General features: G+C 60.6%; 1 protein-coding gene across 1 annotated transcript in view; it reads left to right on the top strand.

The window, feature by feature from the left end:
- GLIS1 (GLIS family zinc finger 1) overlaps positions 1-15,480 on the top strand; it is a 224,292-nt gene extending 208,812 nt beyond the window's left edge. Inside the window, exons 5-10 of the mRNA XM_036352549.1 lie at positions 1,422-1,532; positions 4,173-4,305; positions 7,907-8,060; positions 12,329-12,507; positions 13,084-13,251; positions 15,314-15,480. Coding sequence (XP_036208442.1) covers positions 1,422-1,532; positions 4,173-4,305; positions 7,907-8,060; positions 12,329-12,507; positions 13,084-13,251; positions 15,314-15,471 — 903 coding nt within the window. The 3' untranslated portion in view covers positions 15,472-15,480. The remainder of the gene's footprint in view (positions 1-1,421; positions 1,533-4,172; positions 4,306-7,906; positions 8,061-12,328; positions 12,508-13,083; positions 13,252-15,313) is intronic.
- The last annotated feature ends 1,169 nt before the right edge of the window (positions 15,481-16,649 follow it).

The following is a 16,649-nucleotide window of genomic DNA, read 5'->3' as shown; positions in this document are numbered from 1 at the left end:
TCCTTGCAGCAAGGCAAGCCGCTCACTGCCCTGTCTCTCTTTTTGCTCTCCTCCGTTTCTTTAACTGGCAACTCTCCGTGGCAGCACCAAGGTATGGTTGTCTCTTTCTGCTTTCCTCTCCCCACGAGGTGGGTCTGAGGCCGACCAACCTCACCAGGGTCCAGAGGGCCGGGTTACCTTGTGGTTTGGCGGGCACAGCAATCCCTGATACTTAATCCACCTCTTGCAAACATTCTCCTGACCCTCTACCACCACTGGAGGCCAGAGGGCCCTGAGAAATCAGAGCCACTGGATGTGTTAAAAAGGGAAGCCCAGGGGAGTTCGAGCCCAGTAGCCGCTGGAGTCCCCAAGCAGGGTGCTGTGGAAGCCCCTTGGGAGAGCCCAGAATCCAGTGATGCCCACAGAACCTGGCCCTGGGTCAGTCCTGGGGCCTGAGAGGAACCAGGGACCCTCCCTGAGAAGGAGGCTGGACAAGCCCAGCTGCGCAGGTGGACGGTGCTTCCGTGGGAAGCTCGAGAGGTGGAGGTAGAAGGAGAGTCGAGGTGGGCTCGGAGGGGAGGTGATGAGGGCCAGAGGCAGCGGCAGGAGGAGGAGTGAAGACTTAAGCAGGGCCCAAGTGACAAAGGGTCTTTGTTGGCCAGCGATGGGCTGTGTCCAAGGGCACCAGGGGGGTCATGGAGGGTTTGGAAGAGCATGGCCAGCTCTGTGAACAAAGGGAGGCAGTGGGCATGGATTTGTTCAAGGAGAGCGATGGAGCCCCAAGGGTAAGGGGCACAGATGCTCAGCCGCCCCAGGTCTGTGTCGGAGACCCACTTCCCTGTTGGCCTCCCATGATTGTCGGGGAAGGACCAGAGAGCAGTCTGGGGACTCTGGCGCCGTTGCCAGGGGTGGTCAGCTACTCCTAGCCAGGGGTCCTGCCATACCCCAGCCTGACCCCATGACCATGCCCCTTGCCCCATGCTGTCCCTCCCTGTTCCCCTCTCCCCCTCCCCCTGCTCCTCCTCCTCCTCCTTTTCCTCCTCTTCTCCAAGGCAACCACCACACGTCACTCCGTGTGCGCTTGCTGCCTCTCTGCAGCTCTGGGCTGTGAAGGGTATTCTTCCTCCGAGCCAGGGTAGAGCAGGGAGAACCCTCCATGGGCCCCTTCTGCGGAGGAGGAAAGTGAGACTCAGAGAGGAGAGGCAACTGACCTGAGGTCTCAGCGTGAGGGTGGCTTTGAGACACAGACCCCCTCCTTCACTACCAGGCCAGGCACCTTCCCCACAACCCTGAGCAGGGCTGGCTCAGTCAGACCCCTTCGGGCCAGGGACATGGAGGGAGGGACGGCATGAGCTTGCAGCCTGCCCCTCGCCAGGCATCCTCCCCACCGCAGGTCACACAGCAGGACCTCACTCACCCACCTCTGCTCTCTGATGTTGCAGAAGCCATACGCCTGTCAGATCCCTGGCTGCTCCAAGCGCTACACGGACCCCAGCTCCCTCCGCAAGCACGTGAAGGCCCATTCGGCCAAAGAGCAGCAGGTGCGTAAGAAGGTAAGACGGCCTCTGTTCCAGGCCCAGCTCTGCAGGCACCCCTGCTGGCCTCCCGGCCCCATGTCCAGCCTCACGCCAGGAGCCCACACTCCTTGTGTGCATTTGCCCTTCCACTCACCAAGGATGCTGCTGTCCATCGTCCACCATCTGCCTCACACCCCTCCTCAACCCCCGCCAGCCAGCCAGACTGCCCAACTCCTCTCTCATCCCTCTGCCCACTCACTGTGGCTCATCTATTAAACGTTTGACGTCAGGCACTGTGTAGGGCTCGAAGATGCAAAAATGGAAAACCACGGTCCCCATCTTTAATGGAGACCTGGTGGGTGACAGACCCCAGTACAGCGGAAGGGACAGGGCTGCGACTTGGGGCAGAACCGACTGGCTGGGTTCCACCCATACTGTGTAAGACCACTGGGGCATGGGATGGCCACACCCGAGAGCCAGGAGGGTATGGGGCGAAGAGAAACATCAGGGCCCAATCCGGGGTGTCGGCGTGACAGAGCGGGAAGAGCCCATTCATTCACTCAGGGATTTATGGAGCACCCCTTTCTTCCAAGTGCTGTTCTCAGAGCTATGGGTATGGCCGTGGATAAAGCAGAGACAGGGCTGGAGGCTGGAGAAAGCAGACACTTTAGTCATGGGCTGTGGGTGCCGAGAGTGGGTGCTGGGTGGAGCAAGCCGTGGGAAAGACAGTCGTGGGGAGACAGCGGGCTTGAGACTGGTCTTCATCCTGCAGGCAGCGGGGCCAGGAAGCGGGAGAGCAGAGGGACATGGTCAAAGCAGGCGCCTTCAGCTCGGGGGTAAAAACACCACATCCCCGGGAATGGAGGGCGACTTAAACTCAGCCCCGTGTCTGGTGCTTCTCAGACTGTCTCATTTAGGCCTAGGAAGTGGGCACTATTTTTCCCATTTTAGAGATGTAGAAACTGAGGCTCAGAGAGTTCACAAATCTGCCCAGGTTGTGCAGCATGGGAGTGACGGAGCCAGGGTCCCATGCCAGACCCAGCATCTGCAGGCCCTGAGCTCTCTCGACCCCTCTCATGGGAGGGGCCTGAGTGGGGACAAGGACTAGCCCAGGCTCCATGCCAGGGTTGTCTGTCCCTGGCGGCCTGGTGCCCAAGGACCCGAATCCTGCCCTGGTTTTCCCAGGCCCCATGCTTGGCTCACGCCGAGCCCCAGGGACCTGGAGCCTCGAGCTGCAAACCTCCCAACAATAAGCATCCATTAGAGCCATCGGGGATGATGTATCTTTCTGGGTAAGGCGACCCTTGTATTATGACAGCTCCTTGGCAGCCTCGCTGCGTTTCAGAGAGAATTAGAAATGCTTTTCTCCCTTAATTCTCCTCTCCTGCTGCTCCTAATCCGATCGACATTGCGGTCTGAAAGGCATGCTTGGGCCCTCTTTTGCCAGAAACTTAATTTACATGGAAAACAGCTGCTGGGTCAAGGAGCTGAGAGCCCATTGGGAGGCTGGGCATGCCTTCTCCAAACCTGGGTGCTGGCCCTTCTGGCTGAGAGGGTGGGAAAACCCTCGGGGCTGACTCTCAGCCACAGGGCGGCAGGAGGCACGTCTCTCGCTTTCTTTGGGTCGGGTTTGTCCCTGGTAAAATGAGGATTTGGACACGTCAGTCTTCAGGGTTCTCAGATTTGGGCCTTGGGATTTCCCTGGGAGAAGGGGCCCTTCCCATCCAGGTGCATGCCCACGCCTCACCCAGTGTCCCTAGGGCCCCAGTCAGCCCCGCCCCTCCCCACCTGGCCCCATCTGGAGAGGTGCCAGGCTCTAGTCTGTCTTTAAGGGACAGCTGAGGGTTGTTGGCCAAAGATGTGCCAGCCCAGCCTTGCTCTGAAGCAATGACCTCAGGGCCATATATGGGTCAAGTGCCCACTGTGGGACCCAGCGAGCCCTTCACACAGCACATGCAGCAGGTGTGCTTGCACCATCATTTGCTGTTCCTCACAGTAGCCGGGGTGAGGGGATTATTGTTGCTACAGGCAGGGGAGGGGAGAGCCAGAGAGGCATTTGCCCAGTGTCACACAGGGAAGAAGAGGAGATGGAGGAGGGTTTGAACCCAGTCCTCTGTCCCTAGCCCTGGACTATTTCCGCTGCATCTATGCTAAGAAAAAAGAAAGGTGGTGGGGGTGGGATAGGCAAGAGGGAAACACTCTATGTCCTCTATTTCACTCCCACTCCATCCCTTCACGCTGTGGCAGCTACGGGAACGTGCCCATGGGAGGCCCCAGCTGCACTGTGGACACCCATCTAATGTTGGTGCTGAGGCAAGACCCCTTCCCATGACCCGTCTAGGAAGCTCCCACCAGCCTCCTTTCCCTTCCTGCCCTTGGGGTCAGACTTGTAAGGTGGTCTGATCTCTCCCAGCCTGCCCAGCTCTCACATAAACATTCCCCATTAAAATCCTTGCCTGGTCAACCTCGTCGTAGCATCTGCTTCTCACGCCTGAACTAACACAACCTTCCGAGGGACACAATTAGCTCCATTTTATAAATGAGGAAACTGAGGCACAGTGAGGTGAAGGGTCTTGCCCTGGGGCCACCATCCTTCCTGCCCTGTTCCCTAAAGCGAGGTGGCTGGGGGCCAGCTGTCTCGTGCCAACACCCTCTCTCCCTGTGCTTGCTCCCCAGCTGCACGCGGGCCCTGATACTGAGGCCGACGTCCTGACCGAGTGTCTGGCCCTGCAGCAGCTCCACGCGTCCACACAGCTGGCTGCCAGCGATGGGAAGGGTGGCCGAGCCTTGGGCCAGGAGCTGCTCCCAGGTATGCGTGCTGGGAGGCAGGGCCAGGCTGACAGCCTGCAGGCCTTCACTGCCACCAGCCCCGCAGGAGGACAGGGTGCTCTGTGGGCCCCCGGGGCGATATAGGCATGACTGAGGGAGACCCTCCTTCACACTCACCTGTGACTCCCATTGCCCAGGGAATGAAGCCAGGCTCCTCTCAGCCCTCCCCAGAGGCCTCGCGGCCCAGGCGCTCCTGGCGCCTCCTGACCCACCCTTGGCACGCTGGACGCAGTTTCCCGAACACCCTGCGCTCCCTCTTTCCTCCGAGCCCTGTACACACTTCGCCAGCCTCCTCTCCACCTCTGCCCTTCCTTTAGGACCCCCCTCAGTCCGGCCCCATGCACTCCCCAGCGGGACTCTGTGCCCGGAGGAGAGGACCGGGGCTGTGCGAGGTGGGAGACATGGCCGGAATCACTTGGCTCACTCTAAACTCTGCCCAAAGATGCCCCCAAACCCCTGGGCCCCTAAAGGCTCCTCCAGCCAGACTCAGAGCCTCCCGTCCCCCGAGGCAGCCTGCGTGTCCCTCCCCACGGCCCCCAGCCATGGGCAGGTCTCGGTGGACAGGGGCTCCAGCCCAGACAGGGCAGTGTGGCCTGTGGCTTCCAGCTGACAACGGTGCGCTCTCCCCTCCGCTCCCCACAAGAAACCACAGGATCAGAGCAGCAAGCTCTTCCCACCCTCTGGGATTTCTTGATTTGCTCCAACCGTTTTAAACATTTTTTATTTTCCAATTTTTTATTCTTTCCTCTCAGCATTGAAGTAGCAGCAGATTTCAAACCATCAGAGCACTTGGTGTGTGTGCAGGCAGCCCACAGGGCGGGGACAGCTCAGGGTGGCTCCCTCCCTCCTCCCCCTGCCCAGGGATGCTTCTCACACGGTCAGGGTTGCTAAAACAGCAGGACAAGAAGGGGCAGTAGGGGGTGACCCAGCCCAGGGATGAAGGCTTACATCTCCAGTGCCAGCTCCCTACAGAGGGCGATGACTGCGGGAAGCTCAGTATTGAGAGGATTCCGAGGCTCAGCAGGAAAGAGGGCTGTGGCTGAGGAGCGGTAGCTTCCTGCAGCCCCATCGTTTTCACCCTGGGAGCACTCAGGCCATCGGAGACCTTAGCAGGCCCAGATGGGAAAGCTGCTGCTCCCGGAGGCCAGCCCAGGGCCAGCAGTGACCGTCTCTCGAGCACTTGGCTGCTCCAGTCACTTTGCAGACGTCCTCTCGTTCAGTCCCCAGTGCTCCCATGATGCAGCCGAGAACAAGGTCACTGAGGGGCACCATGGAGCAGCAGCACTGGGTGGCAGCAGCTGCCCAGGCCCGGCTGACGCCAAGTGAGTGTGCCTTCCCTGCCTGGGGCTTCAGGTCCCCCCACCAGACCTGCTGTGATGACACATGTGATCGCTTTTACAAAACCAACGGGACTGACCATTTTATCATCATCATTATTATCATTGTGGCTCACGGCGAACGAGAAACTATTTACTTATCCATCTCAGAGTAATGCCACAGCCAGCATTTGCTGAGTCTGTGCAGGAGCTGTTCCAGGTACCACACACGCAAGTGTTAACCTACATCAACCTCAACGAGCACATGCTTCTTACAGCCTGAAGTGCGTTTGGGGAAAGGCCTGGCAAGCCCTGGCATCCCACTCTCCCTGCCCGTCACCATGCGCTTTCCTCTCCAGGTGAGGAAACAGCTCCTGTGAGGCCGAGCCACCTTTTGCTGAGGTCCCACCGCCAGTAAAGGGCAGAGGCTGGGACGCAGGTCATCTGGTTGCAGGCTGTGCCCTTAACCAAACAGTCTGCCGCTTCACCACACTTTGCCAAACTGAGCACCTAGTGTGTGCCAGGCCCCCTGCTGGTCCCTGACCTCGAGCAGCTTCTCGAGCAGCAGGGAGGGAGGGACCAGCCAGGCAAACCCAGGAGTCCTGGTCTCCTAAGCTCCTGCCCTGGGTTCTGCTGTGGGCGCCCGGCAGATGCCTGAAGCACAGTTGGGAACAGATGTTAGGGCCAGAGGTTAAGCACTCACGGCTGATGATTGATGATGCTGATTTACAGCCTGAAGTGGTGCGTTTTGGGGAGAGGGCTGGCAGGCCCCATGGCGTCCCCACTCTCCCTGCCCATCACGAGGTGGTGATCCCCTCATTCCCACCCACTGTCTGTTCCCATGTTCAACATGCCTCATTCATGAGCTCGTCCTCAGGAGGCGGGGCCCCCAGGGACCTGGATGGGGCCGGCAGAGGCTGGGGAAAGCAGGGGTTGTGTCAAGCAGTGCTAGGATGGAAGAGTCCCGAAGCGGGGTGAAGGCGAGGGAGGCGCTGGGGAGGGGGACATTGAATTTTCATTGTCCGACTATTGGAAGCTCCTGCGAGCTTGTCCCTCATCAGGAAGGACTGCAGGCTTCACGGGAAACCTTGGCGGCTTCTCTGGCAGGTTCTTAGCAGACCCAGGCAGTGAGGACGTGAGAAGCATGAGGTCACCATGGCTGACGGAGAGGGTGCAGGATTTATCAGCATTCTAGGCCTTCCAAGCTTTCGGGCCCCCAAATTAGTTCAAGATGGCATCAAGAGTGGTGAGCAGAGCAGGGCCAAGCCAGCTCCATCCGCTGAATCCCCTCCAGGGCCTGCCTGGCCGAGCTGGGGAAGGAGGTGTGGGCAAGGGAGCCCGTGGGTGGGTGGATGGCTTCGCTGCCACGGGAGCAGCGGTCCCTCAGACAGGCAGGGGTAAGGTAAGGATAGGGGCCAAGAGGCAGAGGGCCCTCAGGAACCCATTCGGAGCCGGGCCTCAGCCAGCCCACAGTGCAGCCTGGACCGGAGGCATCCCCGCCAGAACCTGAGCTGCAGCCAGGCATTGCCTGCCCCTGGCTTTAAATGGACTTCCTTTTGCTATCACCTGGGAGAGCTGGTGAGCAGTATCCAGCCTGCTCACCCATCCGTGGCCCCCAGGCCAGCCTGCCGTGAGCTAGCACAGCATCCTCTCTTTGGACGCCTCACACCGGACATCTGGGTTCTGCTCCCACATCTCCGGGATGATGGGTAGTTCACTTCCCCAAAGGTAGTCCATTGCCTCATAGCAGCTTGGCCCGTAGAAGGTACGGCCACGCCCTGAGCTACAGTCTGCTTCTCTCCAGTCCAGGAGCCCTGTTCTGCTGCTGGGGCTGCAGATACACAGTGCAAGCGCCTTCTCTCCCAGAATAGCCCGGAGGTTGGAGGCAGCCGCTCCACACTGTCCTCCTGTCCCAGTAGACACACACACACCCACCCACACACACACACACACACACACACCCACACACACACACACACACACACACAGACACACACACGGGCCGCCCAGGCCTCTGACAGCCCTTGTCAGGCCTCTGCTCCAGGGTAGGCCTCAGCTCCGCGCACAGCCCTTCAAGAAGCCGGGGCATGAGCAAAGCAGAGTGGACCCATCCTCTCCTTGTTTGGGCCCCTAACCTATGGCCACAACCTTGCTGGTTCCCTTCTTGTCTTTCTCTCTCCATAAGCAGGCGCACAGCTCCTGGTCGTCCACAGCCGTCTCGAGGGAGCGGCCGAAGCCCAGCGGTATTTGTTTGCTTCCCTGCAGGCGTGTATCCTGGCTCCATCACCCCCCATGATGGGCTCGCACCAGGTCTTCTGCCCCCCACGCACGATGTCCCTTCCAGGCACCACCCACTGGAAGCCACCACCACTTCCCACCACCTGTCCCCCCTGCCCATGGCTGAGAGCACCAGGGATGGGTATGTACTGCAAGCCCACCCTCCTCCGAGGTGGCCAGCGGCACCTGCAGGCGAGGGCAGGCGTCCCTCACACCACATGGTTGTTACTGAGAGGAAATAGCCAACGCTCAGGCAGCTCTCACTATGTACTACGTCAAACTCGGTCCGGGCACGATCTCCCTGGCGTCTCACAGGAGCCCTCCTAGGTCGGTGGAATGGCACCTGGGCTTCTTGAGGCCTCGCCCTGTGCACACCCTCCTCTCCGTGGGGTGTCCTGCCTCCGGCTGCCACGCCCACACCCCGGTCTCCTTGGGAGCCTCACTCAGTTTCCCTCTGGCTCACACTGTGCACTTGGCAAGCAGATTGCCCACCGCCCACTCCAAGATGCCCACTGGGCCTCGCCCCACTCTGGACGGTGCAGCTGGGACCCGTTGCAGGTCCTGCCAGGCTGCCCAGGAGCCCTCACGGCAGGGTCACTGCAGGGAGGGGCGGCCTCTTCCTGCAGTCAGTGCGGTTCCCCTGTGGCCACTTAATTGGCTGGAAATGGTGAATGTGCTAATTGCTGGCCTCCAATGCTGCCAAAATCTGCTTTCCTTGACCTGCCTCCTGCCTCCCGGCCACTTTCGCTTACCTCCAGCAGGAACTGATCGAACTGTCCCCCAGGGCCCGCTCCAGAGCCTTCCTCCGCCCCGTCCTTGCTCCCCACAGCCACAGTCTTGGCCGACTTGTGCCTGGGCTGACCTGGCTTTATCGCCAGGGCTCCTCCTGCTACTGACTCACCCTTTTATTCTAAGTCCACATAAGCCCCTGGTGGGGGCAGGCCTGTGCCACTGGCCCCAGCCCTGGGGAAGCTCCGTGAGGAGGGGTCAGGACAGGCCTGCAGAGATTGGCCACACAGCATGTGCTTGAGGGAAGGAGGGGAAGGCCCAGAGGAGAGCCCAGTGCGGTGGGGGAGGCTGGCCGGAAGGCTTCCTGGAGGTGATGTCAGCCGGGCCTCCAGGTTCGTAGGAGCTGGCTGAGCGGAGAGGTTGGGGGAAGGAGCAGCCAGAGTGAAGGCCACATGTGGTGAGAGCCTGGTGTGTCCTGGGACACGGATCTTCGTGGGCTGACAGGCTCGGGAGAGAGGCCAGGGGGTGGCGGGACACTGATGGGTGCTGAGCAGTGAGTGGTCAGGTCTGGGGATGAGAAGCGAGGCCTGCAGCGTGAGCCTGGGTGCCGGAGCAGCATCGGGGTGGGTGCTGGCAGCCTGAGCGGGGCTGTGGGTGGGAGGAAGCAGCGCCGGGAGGCATCAGTGACCTGGAAGAAGCAGGATTTAGGGAAACTCTGGCTGGTGGAAGGAGGGGGGCCATGGAGGAGCCCCCAAGGGGCAGAGGTGCCACACATGGAGCCAGGGCAGACTGTGGTGGCGAGGGCACGGACAGCCACAGGGAGGCAGCCTGACAGGGCCCGAGGGGCACCCAGAAAAGCGAGCCCTGCCGGAGCCTGAGCTCTTCACTGTAAAGGGAGCCTTCGGTCCTTCCTGGGGGAAGGGCGAGACCCCTGCATATGCTGACACCGTAAGTGTCACCCAGTACAGCGTCCAGGACACCAGCCCCACCTCTGGCGCAGGCCACCTGCTCACCCACCAGCCAGCCCCAAGCATCTCCAGCCAAAGCAAAATAAACCAGAGGCTCTCCTTAATTCTGCAGTGCCGTTCATCCCTGGGCACGTGCGCTCTGCTCTGCCTCATTCGTCACCTGCTTGCCGCCCGCCCGCGTAAGTGCCCGTCAGGAATTCCTGCAATTGGGGCAGAGTGATGACAAGCCCGAGACGGACCCCCGGCTCGCTCGCCCACCCGTGCCTGCGGGAGCCCAGGCTCCAGTCACCCAGCCGCCCGGCGCCCAGGCTCCTCCGGCTGTGGGAGAGGGGCCCTCAGGCTGACACCAGGCCCAGCCCGGCTTGAATGGGTTTCTTTTTCCAGCCCCGAGAGGAGGTGGGGGCAGGCCTGCAGCCTCCCCTTCCTGCCAAAGTCAACAGGGAAGGCTGCTCGCGGCTCCCTGGGGTTCGCTGGGACGTTTAAAGGGCCTGACAGAATTATCTGATTCACTCGGAAATATGCTGAGAGGGCCTGACTTCATGACCAAATTTATTTATTCTGGCTCAGGGAGGACGCCGAATAGGGTGGTATTTTACCCCGGCCCCGTACGAGGTATGAAGCCCTGCGTCTGCCAGGCCAGTGAGGTTTTATATTAATTTTTATAGGTTCCAATTGGAGCGAAAATATTTGATTTAGGAGTCATCTGCATGACTCAAGAGAGGAGCTCCAGATGATCTGTTTCCTTTTAAAGGGTTCAGGTGGAGCCGCGTAACCACAGTCATCGCGTCTGCTGCGGAGAGAGCCGCGTTCTGTTTAATTTCACTGGCTGTGAAGGTGGCAAATGTGGGTTTGCGGCAGGTGTGAGGCAGGAAACACAAACTTTGGGAATGCATGTTTGTTCCCTTCGGATCTGGCTCTCCGTAATTCTGCAGTGCCGTTCATCTCTGGGTTTTGTGGCTGAGCAATTCAGAAACGCGTCTGTGAGTGTTTGTCAGCTGTTTGCTGCGTGCCAGGCCCAGGGCTGAGCGCCGGGGACAGAGGACGGGGCCTGGCCCTCCCGCAGGAGCGGGCCAGTGGGAAAGCAGGGGAGAGCTGGAGTGTGGGTACCAGACTGGGGTGGGCATCAGGCACACGGGCCCCACCCTGCTGGCCACACCTCGGCCCCGATTCAGCCTGGAGAACCAGTGAGGGGCGCACAGCTGGCGCACACCCTCACAGTTTATGGAGCAGAGTGGGAGACCCGGCCCCCCGCCGGCCCTGTGAGCCAGGCCTAACAATATTCACGCAGACGATGGTGACAGTCCCTTCATGGGGCCTTGATGAGGGTCCAGTTCATTAACAGGAGGAGGCTGAAGTGTCCCTGCAGGGTGCCAGGTGCTGGGCTGGGGACCCAGCGCATGCGGAGGCCGCCCTTCTGCTGCCCTCAGAGCACCCGCAGTGGTGGGCCCAGACACCGGAGTGGGGACGGCCAGTGGGGGTCAGGGGGGCGCAGTGATGGCTGGATGCCCCCACTGAAGGGAGCAGCTAGGACCCGGCAGAGCTGCAGACATGGAGCCACGGCCTCTCCCCAAACCCCTTCCCTGTTTCATGATGGTCCTGCTTCCCAGAGGCACTCATCTGTCCCGCTAACACCCAGTGCCTGGAGGGTGGGCCAGGCAGCACGTGATCCAGGAGAGATGCCAGGGACGGACACGAGGCCCTAAAGGCGGCGGGCAGGGGAATGAAGGCCACCTGCTGGTTTTCCTTCCCTCGTCTTGACGATGATGACTCACCGAGTGGCTGACAGTGTGCCTGCCGTCGTCCTGCTGCTTTGCCTGCACTGCTTTATCCGTGTTATTTGCACTGTAACTACGTCAGTGCTGTGTGGCCAGACTCACCAGGCAACCTCTCTGGACCTTGGTTTCTGATCTGTGAGGACACAAGGGGGAGGCGGAGGCTCAGTGAGTGGACTGTCGTGCCATGGGGTGGCCTCCTGCTAAGGAACGGCCTAGGCCAGTGGTCGGCAAACTCATTAGTCAACAGAGCCAAATATCAACAGTACAACGATTGAAATTTCTCTTGAGAGCCAAATTTTTTAAACTTAAACTATATAGGTAGGTACATTGTTATTAACTTAATTAGGGTACTCCTAAGGCGTGGGAAGAGCCACACTCAAGGGGCCAAAGAGCCGCATGTGGCTCGCAAGCCGCAGTTTGCCGACCACTGGCCTAGGCTTTCGCTGTGGCTGTTCCCAGACTCACGCTGCAGGCACCAGAGCGGCACGCACAGCCAGTGTCGGGATGCAGCAGGGGAGGCTGGCATCAGCCCTGGTCAGAGCAGCAATCTGTCCTGCAGGGGACACAGTGTCCCTGTGGGCAACCCCGGCTCAGAGACATCGGCCTCTTGCCCAAGGTCACGTGGCCAGTGAGAGCAGACGAGGCTTTAAACACGGCTCTGTCGACTCCAGAGGTCGGGCTCCTACTGTGAGTCCTAACACCAGGCAGCAGCTCTCCTTTCCTGATTCCTTTGGCTCTAATGCTTACAAGATCTAAAGTTTAATTCCAGTTTGAACACAGTCAGAAATAACATCCTCCTCTTCTACCTAGACTGTCACAAGGTTGAGCAGGCCAGCTAGTGAGCTCACCCTTGCTGGAGGGAAGCAAGCAGCAGTGGCCATGCCTCTGGCCCCCAGCCCTGAGCCCACCCTGCTCACAGCTGCCTCTGTTTCCTCCAGGTTGGGACCCGGCCTCCTCTCACCCATGGTCAGCCCACTGAAGGGGCTTGGGCCACCGCCGCTGCCACCGTCCTCCCAGAGCCATTCTCCGGGGGGCCAGCCCTTCCCCACGCTCCCCAGCAAGCCACCCTACCCGCCCTTCCAGAGCCCTCCACCCCCGCCTCTGCCCAGCCCCCAAGGTAAGCCCTGGCTGCAGCCTCTCCTGCCCACAGGGACTCCTGCTAGGTGCCCAAGAGGATGGGACCCCGACCTGGGGGAGGCAGGTGGGCAACAGAGTGACAGCAGGCCCTGAGGCCTCACCGGAAAAGCCAGACAGGGACTCAACACGCGGACTCGGGCACTTCCTGGAGGAAGTTTGTGCTGAGGGGTGAAAAACAGCTTGTTCATTGATAGGGCTCTCCCAGCAGGGGGAGCAGCATGGCAGTGGCAGGGAACAGCTGCTGCTGGAGGGATCTCAGAGGAGAAGGGTGAAGGGCCACAGCCCCTGCCGTCAGAGCACTCTCATCAGCCACCAACAACTCCCTCCGGTGCAGCCATGAGGCCCTGTCGCCCACGCCCTCTGGCGCAGGCAGAGCTGGCACCTCTACACCCTGGGGCTCCCCGCTCTCAGTCACACCCATCATGCCTGTTCAGGAAGCATTGCGGGGAGCGGGGGGGGGGGGGGGGGGGGGGGGGGGGCTACACAGCGTAGCAGAGCCGTGGCCCTCCGCCTGGGCGTTTCCTTGGTTACTGCAGCCCTGCCGCTCCCTCTGCAGGGTACCAGGGCAGCTTCCACTCCATCCAGAGCTGCTTCCCCTATGGCGACTGCTATCGGGTAGCTGAGCCAGCAGCCGGTGGGGACGCCCTGGCTGGGGAGGCCTCTGGTTTCAACCCCCTGCGGCCCAACGGCTACCACGGCCTCAGTGCACCTTTACCTGCCACAGGTAAGCCCACCTGCATGGCTCCCTCCCCCGAAGGCCCACCAGGGCCCAACCCTGATGCCCATTGTCCCGCCGCTGTGGGACAGCCCCCGAGGCAGAGTCGTCCGCTTTGCAGAGGGGAAATGGAAGCCCAGGGAGGTCCCAGGACCCACAGAATGGGGACATGCGCCCCGCCCGGCCCAAAGTCGGTTCCTCCACAGCCTCACACGCTCACTCGTGTCCAGACTCTGGCAGGTTTCTGAAGACGCAGAAGAATCAGGCTGGAGCTTAGTCTCGTCGATGTTCCCTTTGAATATTTACTGTGTACCTACTGTGTGTGGGGGGCACAGTTGTAGGCCCTGGGGATCCGGCAGGGAATGAGACTACACTCATCCGTGTAACCGATAAGGAAACAGGCCCAGAGGGGCCACACGGTTAGGAAGGGCCAGAGCCTGGAGGTCGTGCTTGCTCTTGTGCTGCACGTGTTCCTTCAGGGCCCTGGGCCTCCCTCAGGCAACGCCCTTGGCTGGGGTGGAGAGGCCCAGTGACAGGGCAGGGCTGTGGGAGCCCAAGGCAGAGTCAGGCTCAGATCAGCCGGGCCAGTCCTGCTCAGAGCAGGGGCACAGATGGTGGGGCTGGGCCCACCCTGAGTTCTCCAAGCCAAGCCCCACCCAGGTCAGCCCCAGGGCCCAGGTCCAGCTGGCAGCTACAAGGCCTGGGCAGGATGCGGGGATCCCAAGACAGAGGGGAGCCTGAGGCCCTGTCCCAGAGGCCCCTTGGGCAGCTGGGTGTGTGCAGCTGGGCGTATAGGCATAAAGTCATAGGGACAAGCACCGAGGCCACAGAAGAGCAGACACAAAGCCGTGGACCCATGTTTTCTGTTCACACGCATGCTCCCTTGTCTGCATATGTCTTATTCTTCATGTGCCTGTGGAACCGTGTGTGTGTGTGTGTGTGTGTGCACATAGAGCCGGCATGTGTAGGTTCCAGGCAGTGTGAGCCCCATGAGTGTGTAAGGAGCTTGCAGGACACGTGCTCATGTGTGCACACATGTGCTCACATCATGTGACCCCCATCCATGCACACACACGTGGTTCTCCATCCCATAACCCCATCTGCATGCACAGACTGTGTTCACATATGGTGTAAGTACCTCTGGGGATGGACATGTCACATACATGCTGTAGGCTAGCGTATACCCAGTCACAGGGTGTGTATGTGCCATGTTTGCATGCATATGGATTGATATGTGATTAGGCACTGGCCGCTGGCCACAAGGTTGAACAAGGTGGCACCATGGGGCCTTAGGAATAGTTCATCCTGAACCCATTTCACAGATGGGAAGACTCAGGCCCTCCTGTCTTAGGCTACAAAAGTTCATGACAACAGCCCAGGCGCAGAGTCCTTAGGGCAGGCAGAGATTGGATAAGGCGACCTCTCCAGACCCCTCCCATGTCGAGGGCCTCCCTGGGAGACAGCATGTCCGATGGAAGAGCCAGCTGGCTTGGCGCCAGATGGACCTGGGTCCAAAGCCCACCTCTCCCCCTGAACTGGGGAAGTGTACTGCCCTCTCTGGGCATCTCTTCAGCTCTGCACTGGGACAGTGCGTCTCATCTCCCAGGACTGCTGTGACACTTGAGTGATAAGACTTCACCGAGCATATAGTCGGTGCCCATTGAGTGCTGGTCCCTTCTGTGGGCTCCTGTGTCTGGTGGAGGAACCTGAAACAATGGGGTGGGCTGGGGTCCTTCTGCCAGGAGGGGACCAGCCCCTGCAGGCAAGAGCTATGATAACCCCCCCATACTTTTCTCTCCCCCCCCCCCCATTCTGCCGCACAGCCCAGCACTGGGGGAGAGATCCCCAAGCCAGCCTGTGCCTATCTCCCCAGCTGCCCTGGGCCCTTTGGCAATACAAGGCCTAGGGCGCCTCCCCCACCCCTACCTGGAAGGGCAGAGGGCTCAGATCAGGCCCTGCCGCGGGGACACTGAGATGAGGGACCCTAGCAGGAGGGTGGGGTCTGGGAGCTGGGAGAAGATGACAAGGCATCACCCCCGAGTTCTCCAGCCCAGACCCTGTGCCCACACAGGCTACGAGGCTCTGGCCGAGGCCCCGTGCCCTACCGCGCTGCCGCCACAGCCACCTGAAGACGTCGTGTCCAGCGGCCCCGAGGACTGCAGCTTCTTCCCCAATGGGGCCTTTGACCACTGCCTTAGTCACATCCCCTCCATCTACACCGACACCTGAGGAAGGCCCTGCCCCCCCCCCCCCCCCCCCCCGTCCACCCTCCCATCCACCCTCCACCTCAGATGCTGCCTTGCCCGCCGGTGTGCGTCCCCACCCTCCGTGCACCAGCCTGAGCAGCCGGACCGAAGCTCTCTGCACACGGTCCATGGCGCCCAGCGCTCGCCGGTGCTCAGAGGTGCTGGCAGCGTCCGCGACCTGTGCTGGTCCCTGACTGTCTTCCTTTTCTCCCCGATGTCTTTACATCACAGACCTCGTGTGTATAGAGTGTACAGGACTTGTTTTCCATTCTCCTGCCAGTTTTCTATTTTTGGTTTTACAAGAAAAACATTAAAAACTGGAAATGAGACTCGGGGCCTGGCTCTGCTTTAGTGGCTCAGCCCAGAGGCTGGGAGCAGGAGAGCGGCCCAGGTGTGTGTAGTGGAGCGTGTGTGGGGCTCGGGAGGCCACACGGAGACCCCTCCGGCCCTGGGTGCCCCGTGGGGGATGGTGGGGATGGGTGCCTGAGTCTCGTGCCCCTCAACGTGCTGTGAGCCCTACAGATACCCGCACTAGTCTCAGGCCTCAATGATAGGCAGGCTTCTCCCCATGGGCGTGCAGGAGGACCAAGGCTGGGACTGAAACTGGAACCCAGATCCATCTGACCCAGACCTTTGCTACCTGCACAGACTTCCCCGTGGGAGGAAGATGAGCTCCAATTCTGGGGTGGCTGTGGATGAACCAGGCAGGACAAGCCTCGAAAGGCAGGGGCAGAGGCAGGGCCCCTGCAGGCAGGCCAGGGAGGGAGGGAGGAGGCCAGGTCTGAGGACAGCAGGGCTCCCCTGGGGCTGCGCCTGCCCTGCCTGCCTCCCTCCCCCGGTCCAGCACGGGAGCAGGCCCACCACCAGGCCTGGGCAGTACCCTGGACAGTGTCTGCCTCATCACACCATCCTGAGGGTCACCTGGCAGGAAAAATTCCTCAAGGAAGATTCCTGCCTCGCAGCTGCTAGAGTGCAACAAGCACCTACTGTGCGCCAGGCCCTGCCCCAAGCTCCTGACAGCCCTGGGAAGGACTTTCGATCCCCTCTCGGTAACACCTGCTGGGTTAGGGGCGCAAGGTGAGATGGAAAGATCTCGGCAAACCCTTCTTTACAGAGAGGAACCTGAGGTCCAGAAAGGCCACCCGCCATGTGGTGACAGGA

The sequence above is a fragment of the Myotis myotis genome, unplaced genomic scaffold, assembly GCF_014108235.1.
Source record: "Myotis myotis isolate mMyoMyo1 unplaced genomic scaffold, mMyoMyo1.p scaffold_m19_p_2, whole genome shotgun sequence".
Taxonomy (NCBI): Eukaryota; Metazoa; Chordata; class Mammalia; order Chiroptera; family Vespertilionidae; genus Myotis; species Myotis myotis.
This window is presented reverse-complemented; position numbering and strand designations above follow the sequence as displayed.